General features: G+C 47.9%; 2 protein-coding genes across 6 annotated transcripts in view; one reads left to right on the top strand and one right to left on the bottom strand.

The window, feature by feature from the left end:
* Positions 1–13151, bottom strand: part of qars1 (glutaminyl-tRNA synthetase 1) — a 152520-nt gene that overhangs the window by 16132 nt on the left and 123237 nt on the right. The window lies entirely within an intron of this gene.
* The window catches only part of LOC140272371 (membrane-associated guanylate kinase, WW and PDZ domain-containing protein 1-like), a 99454-nt gene that overhangs the window by 76755 nt on the left and 9548 nt on the right, over positions 1–13151 (top strand). For all 5 annotated transcript variants that reach the window (XM_072367793.1, XM_072367792.1, XM_072367791.1 and 2 more), the window contains 5 exons: positions 839–873; positions 3903–4158; positions 9793–9884; positions 10567–10762; positions 10838–11140. In XM_072367793.1, the coding sequence (XP_072223894.1) occupies positions 839–873; positions 3903–4158; positions 9793–9884; positions 10567–10762; positions 10838–11140 (882 nt within the window). The remainder of the gene's footprint in view (positions 1–838; positions 874–3902; positions 4159–9792; positions 9885–10566; positions 10763–10837; positions 11141–13151) is intronic.

Here is a 13151-nt window from a genome sequence, read left to right as displayed (position 1 = left end):
GTAAATCCAACGAAAAGGGGCTTTAGTGGCACTGGAGTTTCCTGGAAAGCAGCACAAGAGCTTAAACAATCAGGTGAAGTCTGACCAAAACATACTGCTGTTCATGTGTTTGAGCTAGAAGAAGTAGCACAATGACGAATGCTGGGAAGGAAGAAAGGAGTTAAGGGAGAATGGATGTTATTCCCTGCACTGCTAAGCTGAGAATCATCTCCCCTGACATGTGGCTCCAGATATTAATATTTCATTAGCACAAATGAGATTGATCTTCTTGGTTACTCTTTACAGATTGTTGTATAAGAGAGATAGAGATGGATAAAAGCACAGCAAGCCATGGAGCATGGAAGAGAAGAAGGGAGAGGGAACAGGGAAAAAAGAGTGGGGGGGGGTGGCAGAGAGTGAAGATCAGCTTCTGAATGCAAGCGTTGAGCAAAGCAGTGGAGTTAAGAGGAGAGGAAACATCTCTGTGGCTAAAACTTTGATGTGATGCTGCTTCTTGTGGGTGCCACAGTGGATCTGAGGCTGCTCTGGGGACCTGTAGCCTGTCCCAGCAGCTGCTGCACAATCGGTCAGTCTGTCTAATGCAGGTGGATCAGTAACTCCTGAGAGCTCTGAGTGGAGCGGGATCCAGCACAGGGGGGAGGAGATCACTTAGATTAGCAAGCAGCCTAGTGCAGAGTGTTGCTCAGAGAGAGACAGCAACAGAGCCGGGCCAGTTGCGCTCTGCTCTGCTCTGCAGCAGGAAGCCAAGGTTCTTCCGTTTGTCCTGAGGAGGTTTTGACAGAGGAGGAGCGCCGCAGGTCATTCATGCTCTCTCTGTCTCTGTGCCGATGTTTTGCAGGAGTGGTGCCAGCCAAGAGGAGTCCAAAGCTGGTGGTGAGTTGCATGTCTTCGTTGCTTTTGTGTGTGCATATCATTGCATGAAGTGCTATTTTAAGAACAAAAGCCACTCCTGCTTCACAGTTCTGCATCTAAAGCTTCAGATAGAGTCCCCTTTTCCTGCTGCCATCAATCCTCCTCACTTTTCTTTCTCAGTCACTCTTGCTACATGTTTTTCTCTCACTTCTCTTTGTTTTAAATCTTCCTGTTCTCCGTCTACATCGCCTCACTCCTGCCATGCTGCCACCCTGTGACTGATTGAGCGTAGCCTGAGCAGAGCAGTGTAACAGTGACCAGCTGTTCAGGGGGGGGGGGGGGGGCAGACAGCCACAGCCGAGGGGAGATGGGAGAAAGAGGCATGAAGAAAACAGAGGAAAAAGGGAGGGGAAACAGCGTGGAAACACAGCATGAATGGAGAGGAAGCACTGAGAAGGGGAGAAATGGTGCCTCAGTGAGCTGAAAGGCAGAAGGAAAAAGAAAAAGAGCCAGGAAGACAATATTTTAAGTAGTGGAAGGGTCTCTAAGGGGACAATTCATTTCAACCAGATAATAAAATCAACACAGACTCAAAAGAGATGTCAGTACAGCCTTAAACTGCTGTCACCCAGTTTTACCTGTGAAGAGCCACCACATTATTCCAAAGGCTGTTCCTCTTAGAGGGGCTCAGCGACAGGTCAGTTCAGAAGAAGAAAACCTGCTCCTGCGTTTCTTTTTGGACATTAAAAGCCCTCCCCTGATCTGACTAGATTTTGGGATTAGGATTATTTTTGTTTTCCATCAGTTCCCTATCCAGGTCACAACGAGTGGCACCGTGAGACGGGTGGGTGTCGTTAGGGAGTCAAGGTAACCAAGGATAGCTTTCCACTTGGGAAGAGACGGTTTCCTCTGTGTTATGTCAGGGAAATGTCATGCTGCATGTGACTTTGTGTCAGCCAAGAACAACCGTTTCGCCTCCAGGTCAAAGCCTAAATAGATGCTGAAAGGAAACTCCCATATGCAAGGGAAACTGGGCTGTCCCACCCCATTAAGCTAGTTTCCCGTGATCTAATGAGACGTCAGTTTTGTATGGTCCTCATTAGGAAGGATAACTGCAATTTGACCCCTCCATCTCTAACAGATGCATTTCATGCACTGATTTATTATTCATACCAACAAAAAATGCATTTTTTTCACTGTCAGTAATCACATTTACCAAGAAGGACTCGTTTTTATGAGGTAGAAAAGTTTTTAATGTGCATTCTCTGGTTGCAGGAGCAGAATAAAAGAATGGCTGCACAGTCAAAGCCATAAAAGAGTCCTGTGTTAGAATAAATAAAAGGGTTTTACGGTGAGATTGAGCTGATTGTGGCACAGATTACAAAATTAAGACCAGTGGGAGTAAAAGATCTGGGATCTGAATGAGCATCGTTTTCAGAGAACTTAATGGAAAGACATGTTGAGCAATTTAATGTTCCTGTCTTTGCGATTTTCAAGCACAAAACCAAATAATTTATTATTTCTTTTTAAAGCAGATTGCTCTAAAGGCAAACGAATACGTAGAATACAACATCGCTTCTCCACACAGTGGACATTTTGCAATAAATGTCAGGGTGGCAGTATCTGTGATTCTTAATATTCCCTCATGTTTCGAGCCGTATGTCTTGCAACCATGGAAACCATGTCATTTCTCCTCACATTTTTAGTGAGAAATGTTTGACTGCAATATCTAAAGAAGATGACCTTGGGTGCTTTTTTCCTCACTCTTTGTCCTCCATCTCACTCCATTCATTGACTCACTTATCTCTTTTTTTCTGCCTCTCTCTGGCCTGTCTCTCCACCTTCTGCCCTGTCTCTCCACCTTCTGCCCTGTCTCTCCACCTTCTGCCTGTCTCTCCACCTTCTGCCCCGTCTCTCCACCTTCTGCCCCGTCTCTCCACCTTCTGCCCCGTCTCTCCACCTTCTGCCCCGTCTCTCCACCTTCTGCCCCGTCTCTCCACCTTCTGCCCTGTCTCTCCACCTTCTGCCCCGTCTCTCCACCTTCTGCCCTGTCTCTCCACCTTCTGCCCTGTCTCTCCACCTTCTGCCTGAACATTTCTACCCACACACCCCTTTCTGCCCTGTCTCTCCACCTTCTGCCCTGTCTCTCCACCTTCTGGCCTGTCTCTCCACCTTCTGGCCTGTCTCTCCACCTTCTTCCTGAACATTTCTACCCACACACCCCTTTCTGGCCTGTCTCTCCACCTTCTGCCCTGTCTCTCCACCTTCTTCCTGAACATTTCTACCCACACACCCCTTTCTACCCTGTCTCTCCACCTTCTGCCCTGTCTCTCCACCTTCTGCCCTGTCTCTCCACCTTCTGCCCCGTCTCTCCATCTTCTGCCCTGTCTCTCCACCTTCTGCCCTGTCTCTCCACCTTCTGCCCTGTCTCTCCACCTTCTGCCTGAACATTTCTACCCACACACCCCTTTCTGCCCTGTCTCTCCACCTTCTGCCCTGTCTCTCCACCTTCTGGCCTGTCTCTCCACCTTCTTCCTGAACATTTCTACCCATACACCCCTTTCTGGCCTGTCTCTCCACCTTCTGCCCTGTCTCTCCACCTTCTGCCCCGTCTCTCCACCTTCTTCCTGAACATTTCTACCCACACACCCCTTTCTGCCCTGTCTCTCCACCTTCTGCCCCGTCTCTCCACCTTCTTCCTGAACATTTCTACCCACACACCCCTTTCTACCCTGTCTCTCCACCTTCTGCCCTGTCTCTCCACCTTCTGCCCTGTCTCTCCACCTTCTGCCCCGTCTCTCCATCTTCTGCCCTGTCTCTCCACCTTCTGCCCTGTCTCTCCACCTTCTGCCCTGTCTCTCCACCTTCTGCCCTGTCTCTCCACCTTCTGCCCTGTCTCTCCACCTTCTGCCTGAACATTTCTACCCACACACCCCTTTCTACCCTGTCTCTCCACCTTCTGCCCTGTCTCTCCACCTTCTGCCCTGTCTCTCCACCTTCTGCCTGAACATTTCTACCCACACACCCCTTTCTGCCCTCTGTCCACCCAGCACCAGTTGGAGAGAAAGGACAGTCAGAGCAGCTCCCAGCACAGTGTGTGCAGCCATCGCAGCACCCACACCGATTCTCCCAGCCACCCACCCTCTGCCATGCCCAGTGAGGCGGTGGCTCCCACTCCTGCTGCCCCAACCCAGCCTCTGCCAGGCCTGCCCCCCCTGGACCCCGCAGATGGCACTCTCACCCTGCAGAAGAAGCCAGACCCCTTTAAGATCTGGGCACAGTCCAGAAGCATGTATGAGAGTCGATGTGAGTACTTATCTCTTGTTGTCTTGTTAGTTTTTTTTATTAATCAGGAGCTGTAAATCTAATCTAATGTACATTATGTATTTGTGCATTTTAATGTCTTTTTGTTTGAGTCACAACTGATCCTGTGATAAAACGGGCCTCCAGAGCCCTTAAAAACACATGCAAGCAGATGACTGAGACTGATGGTGTGCTTGTTTGTGCCACTTCTTTATATTTATGTATTTATCAGACGCTTTTATCCAAACTGACTTACAAATGAAGATATAACAGCTATATAAAAAGCTAACAATAAGCTACATAGCAGGAACCCAGGAGTCCGACTCTGTCAGAGGGGACAGAGTAGAGATAGGGTGCAGGCATAGAAGGAAGTGCAGAAAGATAAAGTGCAGAGATAGAGGGGGGAGGGAAGTACAAGGTAAGTGCTGGGATAGGAGATGCTCTCTGAAGAGCTGGGTTTTCAGGAGCTTCTTGAAGATAGACAGGGACGCCCCTGTTCTGGTAGCGCTCGGTAGGTCATTCCACCATCGTGGGACGACACATGAACAGAGTTTGGATTGTCTTAGGCGTGGTGTAGGAGCTGCTAGACGACAATCCTGGGACCAACGGAGGGACCCAGTTGGGACAGAAGCCTTGTATAAGGGTTGTCATTTCCATGCTTTCAAGAACTTTCAAGTACAGAAATGATAGAGCAGCTGTAGGTACCAGATGTGCTCGGGGCCCTGCGCCTGCTGGTGATGTCACATGCTATGATTGGCTGGGCGTTGGCACGGTAACGTAAGGGAATGTGATTGGTCCGGACAACTTACTGAAGTCGTAAAAAAAACAACCCAGTGAAGTCGTTTTCGCGGTTCTTCATAGTTCTTATGAAATGGAAAAGTTGGAGTTTCTATTGAATAACCTCATATTGGCAAAAAATACTTCATTCATAAAATGTAAATAATGGAGTAAACTACCACTATTTTATGTTTTCTTAAAAGATGTTTTTTTGTGACTTTATCGAAATGCTGACATGATTAACTCAGTTTCCAAATACATTTTGTATTGGAAAAAAAGTTTTTACGAGTGGCAGATCTGGCTGCCCCGAGCACATCTGGTACCTACACCGGACCAATCACATTCCCTTACGTCATCGTGCCAATATCCAGCCAATCGCAGGGCCCCGAGCACATCTGGTACCTACACCGGACCAATCACATTCCCTTACGTCATCGTGCCAATATCCAGCCAATCGCAGGGCCCCGAGCACATCTGGTACCTACACCGGACCAATCACATTCCCTTACGTCATCGTGCCAATATCCAGCCAATCGCAGGGCCCCGAGCACATCTGGTACCTACACAGGACCAATCACATTCCCTTACGTCATCGTGCCAATATCCAGCCAATCGCAGGGCCCTGAGCACATCTGGTACCTACACCGGACCAATCACATTCCCTTACGTCATCGTGCCAATATCCAGCCAATCGCAGGGCCCCGAGCACATCTGGTACCTACACCGGACCAATCACATTCCCTTACGTCATCGTGCCAATATCCAGCCAATCGCAGGGCCCCGAGCACATCTGGTACCTACACAGGACCAATCACATTCCCTAACGTCATCGTGCCAATATCCAGCCAATCGCAGGGCCCCGAGCAGATCTGGTACCTACACCGGACCAATCACATTCCCTTACGTCATCGTGCCAATATCCAGCCAATCGCAGGGCCCTGAGCACATCTGGTACCTACACCGGACCAATCACATTCCCTTACGTCATCGTGCCAATATCCAGCCAATCGCAGGGCCCCGAGCACATCTGGTACCTACACCGGACCAATCACATTCCCTTACGTCATCGTGCCAATATCCAGCCAATCGCAGGGCCCCGAGCACATCTGGTACCTACACCGGACCAATCACATTCCCTTACGTCATCGTGCCAATATCCAGCCAATCGCAGGGCCCCGAGCACATCTGGTACCTACACCGGACCAATCACATTCCCTTACGTCATCGTGCCAATATCCAGCCAATCGCAGGGCCCCGAGCACATCTGGTACCTACACCGGACCAATCACATTCCCTTACGTCATCGTGCCAATATCCAGCCAATCGCAGGGCCCCGAGCACATCTGGTACCTACACCGGACCAATCACATTCCCTTACGTCATCGTGCCAATATCCAGCCAATCGCAGGGCCCCGAGCACATCTGGTACCTACACCGGACCAATCACATTCCCTTACGTCATCGTGCCAATATCCAGCCAATCGCAGGGCCCCGAGCACATCTGGTACCTACACCGGACCAATCACATTCCCTTACGTCATCGTGCCAATATCCAGCCAATCGCAGGGCCCCGAGCACATCTGGTACCTACACCGGACCAATCACATTCCCTTACGTCATCGTGCCAATATCCAGCCAATCGCAGGGCCCCGAGCACATCTGGTACCTACACCGGACCAATCACATTCCCTTACGTCATCGTGCCAATATCCAGCCAATCGCAGGGCCCCAAGCACATCTGGTACCTACACCGGACCAATCACATTCCCTTACGTCATCGTGCCAATATCCAGCCAATCGCAGGGCCCCGAACACATCTGGTACCTACACCGAACCAATCACATTCCCTTACGTCATCGTGCCAATATCCAGCCAATCGCAGGGCCCCGAGCACATCTGGTACCTACACAGGGCACGAAGGCACACTTGACCTCACATCATCCAGTGGAAAGATGAATTTACTCGAAGCCAAACAGCCTGTATCATGCCAGCCTCTGTTTAGTCAACGGTTAATGTACCCAAAACAGCAACATCACATTAGATAGTCGACAGCCATAAGGCTCCTCAACATCCTTTTAGTCACGGCCTGTTATTATATTATTCATGGGGAAACTCTAAAGTGTAAGTGTTTGTTACAGAGGAGTCCATGAGATCCTTCAAAATGACTGAAATGCATTCCTGATCCTTCCCATCCTGCACCAGTGGTGGCATGTCAGCTGAGGATGGAGAGAGAGAAGTAGCTTTGTGTTGCAAAAGATGGCGTTTTTGTGTTAGCTTGTAGCATTCGTAGCCGTTCCCGACCAGATGTGCCGACCTTGCACGGGTCGCGGGCCGCAGTGTTGGTTAATGATGATGGCAGCATGTAGAATCTGGGGCTGCTGCTGAAATATTAACCTCAATGGGCTGCTTTAAGCTGCAGATGATTGGTAGATCTGTTTGATAACCCCTGAAGGAGCTCCAGCTTTTTATTCAGTGAGTAAGAGGGGAGACAATGAAACAAGGAGAAAGAGACAGACAAAGAATGACAAAGAGGCCCAGATTCTATCTGTGTTTTCATATCTATTCATGCTGCCACATACCAGCTCCCATATCTGCTTGAATTGGTGAGTCGGGGCATTCATGCATCTACTATTTCAGTGGCAGTACAGTGTGATTGAAAGGTGAGTCCTGAGAGCTTAAAGGGATGGGAGCTGGACCACTGAACATTTCATCTCTCATCCAAGAGGCGTTTTAGGTTCTAACTTACTGTCAGGAGGTTTTTCCTTGTAGGTATGTGGGTAATCAGAACAAGGAGTCCGGAGCATGTGTTGGATCTTTGGGTTTCCATGTGCAGCCCCTCCGAAATGTCTCTGGAAACATTTTAGATTAGTAAAATCTGTGTTAAAGCAGCCCAAGTTCTGCTTTCCACCTCTTCTAAGAGATGTGGTACTCTCCTTAGCTGACTTGCTTTGGCTTCGGTTATTACAGGTGCTCTCCTCTTATAGCCTGCATATAAATCATATATATCACACATGCACTTCGCCTCTAAAGTTTTCCAATCATGTTCCAGTATGAGAATGAAAATGGAGAGAATATAGACTACATTTGACTAAATATTCCTGAAAATCTCCAGTGTTCAGCTTGTGTTTGTGCCTCTTTTTCCTCTTTTTTTTGCCCTAATAGTCAGATAGTCTGCTTGGTGCTGAAGGGTTTTGACCCAAGGTTCCCGTGGGTGATGTTAGCCAAACAGCAGGTACCGGCTTTGTGTGTTTGCAGTTTTCAGTTGAGACTTCTGTGACATTAATTCATATAGCTAATAGGTCCACTGCTGGCCTTGCATTGCAACCATGGAGGCAGCAGGCAGTGCATAAAATGGCTCGAGCCTCCTGGGTGTACCGGGCCCTGTGGGCTGAATAGACTGACACCAAACTGCCTGTGTCCTCCTCCACAGTCTGCTTGCTCTGTGGTGAGATGCGAAGGTGTGGGGATGTACACTCGAGTGCGTTTGCTGTAAAGCAGACGAGCTGCAATACATGGGGGGGGGGGACAAATGAACGTGTGTGTTTCAGATGGCTGTTGCTGTAAATGAGGGATGATCTGCATTGAGAAAACTTTCAAATTTCAGGCCTGCAAGTACGACAAAGGCAGAGCGAAGACTTTACGGCCTCGTTTGATGTCTGATTTACTGAATAAAGCTGCAACACGTCGAACCAAAGCTGAGACCGGCCAGTTTAACTGTGATTGCAAACAGTAGATTTCAACAGGTGACTGTAATCATGACTTGGAACAGAGTAGTATCCACAAAAGGCTGAATTTATGAGGAGCAAAGCTGGATGGAGGATCTCCAGTTTGTCAACAAATGTGTGCAGAAACCGTTTAAAACCAAACCAAAAGCTTAGCTCTGATAAAACTGGATTACATCGATGCTCACTGCAGAAGTAATTCATACTTCTCTGACAGCAGCATTAATGCTGAAACGTACTCTGAGACTGTAAAACAACGTATCCTGCCCTCCAGATGGCATGTTTTCCCTGTACTGCTGCACAACTTAAAACATGTCTGCAGGAAAAATGAGACGAAACAGCTGCAGCACTGCAAAGATGGGTGTCCTCGGTACCTGAAACTGTTCATTGAGCTCCTCTGGCTGCCCTTAGCCACCCGCATCAGCTTCAAGTCCCTGATGTTAGCTACAAAGAGCTTAATGGAACGGCTCCATCTACTTGAAGGCTCTTGCAAAGGCTTCTGTCCCAACTGGGTCCCTCCGTTGGTCCCAGGATTGTCGTCTAGCAGCTCCTACACCACGCCTAAGACAATCCAAACTCTGTTCATGTGTCGTCCCACGATGGTGGAATGACCTACCGAGCGCTACCAGAACAGGGGCGTCCCTGTCTATCTTCAAGAAGCTCCTGAAAACCCAGCTCTTCAGAGAGCATCTCCTATCCCAGCACTTACCTTGTACTTCCCTCCCCCCTCTATCTCTGCACTTTATCTTTCTGCACTTCCTTCTATGCCTGCACCCTATCTCTACTCTGTCCCCTCTGACAGAGTCGGACTCCTGGGTTCCTTCTATGTAGCTTATTGTTAGCTTTTTATAAAGCTGTTATATCTTCATTTGTAAGTCAGTTTGGATAAAAGCGTCTGATAAATACAGAAACATAAACATTTCTGGGTTTTTTCCCATTAATTCCTTTATGCATTGATTGGGAATGTGTTGCAGACCTGAAATGCAGAAATTGACTTTCATAACAAATAGAATGAATGTCTGAATGTCTGTTTTCTTTTGGGTCGTATATTCTAATCAGTAAACACCGACTGAAGCTTGCAGATCTGTGGTGGTGGCTCTCTGTGGAGTTTTCTTACTCATTCTCTCGTGCATTTCAGTGCCAGATAGCCAGGAGCAGGACATCTTCCTTTGGCGGAAGGATACAGGGTTTGGCTTTCGCATCTTAGGAGGAAATGAGCCTGGGGAACCTGTAAGTATCACTTTACCTTTAGATGTCATTATCGGTTTATTGTAATAGCTTACGAATTACAGGACTGAAGCGCACATGCATACAGCATGTGATGCCTTTGCTTCGTTAGTGTCCTGTCTTTCTGTTCTGTCTGCCTTCACACCAGAATAAGTCCTAACACATCACTCCCCTTCTCTAACTGGAGCTGTTGCTCTCTGGAGGATCATATAGACAGCTTGTTAAGAGAAGCACGGGCCTTATCCACCAATCCTTGTTGTTGTGCGTCATATATTTGTCTTAAAGAGGGAGCAAGAAGAAGAGTGAAAGGCAGAAATTGAGGAAAAGGGAGAAATAAGATGGCAGCAGGCTTCAGGTCTGCCCCACAGGAGTTAGAGCTTGTTTTTTGTGCCAGAGAAGCTGCATAATATCCGTATGTGTGTTTCTGTCAGCGCTGCATGTACACCCCCACATAATGCCTAAAGCACACAAGGCTGCATTGGCCCTCTTGGTATCGCCTATGTCAGCTGCAAATACCTTGAAGTTATGCAACAGTATACTCTGAACGGCTGCTGAATCCCTGCACTTTTTCTGATGCTTTTATTCACCGTAGTCTAACTCCTCATTAGCTTAGATTCATAGCTGCAAAGCTGCTGCATTATGTGACTCCGCAGACTCAGTCACGGTGTGTGCTTCCCTTGTCCAGATCTACATCGGACACATAGTGAAGTATGGCGCCGCAGATGAAGATGGGCGCCTGCGGTCAGGTGATGAGCTAATCTGCGTGGACGGCACAGCGGTCGTAGGCAAGTCTCACCAGCTGGTGGTGCAGCTGATGCAGCAGGCCGCCAAGCAGGGCCACGTCAACCTCAGTGTCAGACGCAAGACCACCGGATACGGAGGTGAAGAGACTCAGAGAACCTGCGTTTCATGCACTGTCACCTGAATGTTCTGTAAACAAACCTCCTCATCCCCAGTGTCAAAAGGAGAAGGCGATGTCCCGCCCTCGCCGGCCTCCTCCCACCACAGCAGCACCCAGGCGCCCAGTCTGACGGAGGGAAAGCGGACCCCTCAGGGCAGCCAGAACTCGCTCAACACTGTCAGCTCCGGCAGCGGCTCCACCAGCGGCATCGGCAGCGGCGGTGGAGGTGGCAGTGGCAGCGCCGTGGTGCCCGCCTCCCTGCAGCCCTACGACGTGGAGATCCAGCGAGGCGAGAACGAGGGATTCGGGTTTGTCATTGTGTCATCCGTTTCCAGGCCTGATGCCAGCACCACCTTCGGTAAGTGAGGAAGAACAAGTTTGGTGTTCTCAGAGGACACTGTTTGAACTTTAATCTAAATCGATAGGAGTTGTCCTCTGAACTGCTGCATGTTACTTGAATGATGATTCTTTGCTTTCTCTGGGATTATTTCTCTTTCTGATTGTGAGCAGATAGTTTCTAAAAAGAGCAATATGTTGGGCTCAAAGCAGCACTTAAAGTCATCAGGTATGCTCAGTGTTTAGTTGGTTACAGCTTTACTGAGCATTTGACTGGACGGCTGACCCTGTCCCACTATATAATCACAGGATGGCAGTTGATTTATTGGCTAAACGCCCCTTTTCAGACCATCAGTATCAGGCTTTTTCTGACTGGCATGGCACATCACAAAAAGAACGGGCAAGCAGTCTGGCTGCTGACAAACTGGAGCCATGTTGAGCAGTGAATTGGACAGCTTTTCAGCTCTGTATTTATCTTAGGAACTGTAAGCTTTACGTTTTTTACTAATTAGATAATAGCTATCTCCTTGGACATGGAATGGTGCATGTGCAGAGCCCCCGGGTCGGTTTGAGTCCAGTTTACATGCAGGAAGAATTAAACTTTAAATCACATTAGACAGGTTATTCTGACAAATTCTATTTATTACAGTTTCAGTCAGACTAACATGTTCATGTATAATGGTAAAGCTGTATAATTAATAATTAGATTTTCTTATTTTCTTGGCTCATGTACTGACAATAATCAGAAACTATAACACCATTTGGTAATAGCCGGTAGTAATAAATAAACTTAACACACTGGACTGTGGGAGAAAACACAGAAAGAATCTGCTGATTTAACACAGTAAGCATGAGACCAGGAACCAGGAACCATTGTGCTGCAAGGCAGTGGGTCTTTGCAGGCAAGAGAAATGACGATTTACAGAATATGTAAGTTCCAGTATGTGGAAACCTTTATGGCATTTTTCCTGCATTATATTCAGTGCTATTTAAGCTCTTTTCAGCACATTCTCATCCAAAGCAGTTTGTCTTACGTTGACGCACAGAAAGTGTGAAAGTACCACATAAGATTCCATCTTCTGGCAGGATTACTGCATATATGCAGTCTTCACACATGAATAGCAGTAGTATTTGAATGAAATGCACAGGCTGAGGTCACAGACCTGCAGAGCAGACTCCCTCAGGATCAGGTGTGTCTGCAGCTTTATCACGACACCACCGCCGCGGATTCATGCCTCATCGTGGCCCTCACCCTCCATTTAGCGGGCTGCCAAAGCTCCATTGCTGTCGTTTGTGTGAGAATGAGCCTGCTGTTGATAATGACCTCTCTGACAGTGGAAGCTATTGCTGCTACCCTTCTGTCTTATTTCCCCTCCATCACTATTCCTTGTGGGAGGATGAGATGAATTTCTACTGCGCTGTCATGCAGCGATCTGGATGGATTCTGACCATTTAAGACACACTAAAATCTGACAGAGGACTCTGTTTTACTAAGAAATGAATAAAAAACAATACTGTGAGCATTCCTCCAGGAGTCCCAGATGTCTCAGTCCTGTGAAAAACCATTTCTGCTGATTTAGTCTCACATACATCAATGATGCAAGCCATTTTGCTCCAGTCCATCAGGGCACATCCCCCCCCCCTCATTCCCTCTTACACTGACCTGGGGTTGACATTGTGCTTAGCAGATTGGGTATTATATCCTTTCCACACCCCGTAACGTCCCATAACTCTTTGTTTAGATAAAGTGACAGCATTCAAGCGCGTTCTCAATCAAGCCAGGGGGAGGCTAACCTGGACTGTAGATGATGTAATATATATAGATGCTGCAAAGGCTGCTGGATACAAGGAGGGCGTATAGAGAGGAGCGATGATTTACCTCAGACTTTATGACACATAGAGGCCACAGGCACTAAATCACTCTTTAAAACTCTGCTGGTTGAGATACCACAGCTCAATTACTTGACTGTATAATAAAGGCCAAATGCTTATTGATCCGGTGATTCGGCTGCTTCACTACTCATTAATTAACG

Source organism: Leuresthes tenuis, unplaced genomic scaffold, assembly GCF_036924035.1.
Source record: "Leuresthes tenuis unplaced genomic scaffold, fLeuTen1.0.hap1 SCAF_16, whole genome shotgun sequence".
In the NCBI taxonomy this organism is placed as follows: Eukaryota; Metazoa; Chordata; class Actinopteri; order Atheriniformes; family Atherinopsidae; genus Leuresthes; species Leuresthes tenuis.
Note: the sequence above shows the minus strand (reverse complement) of the source record. Positions and strands in the feature narration are given on the sequence as shown.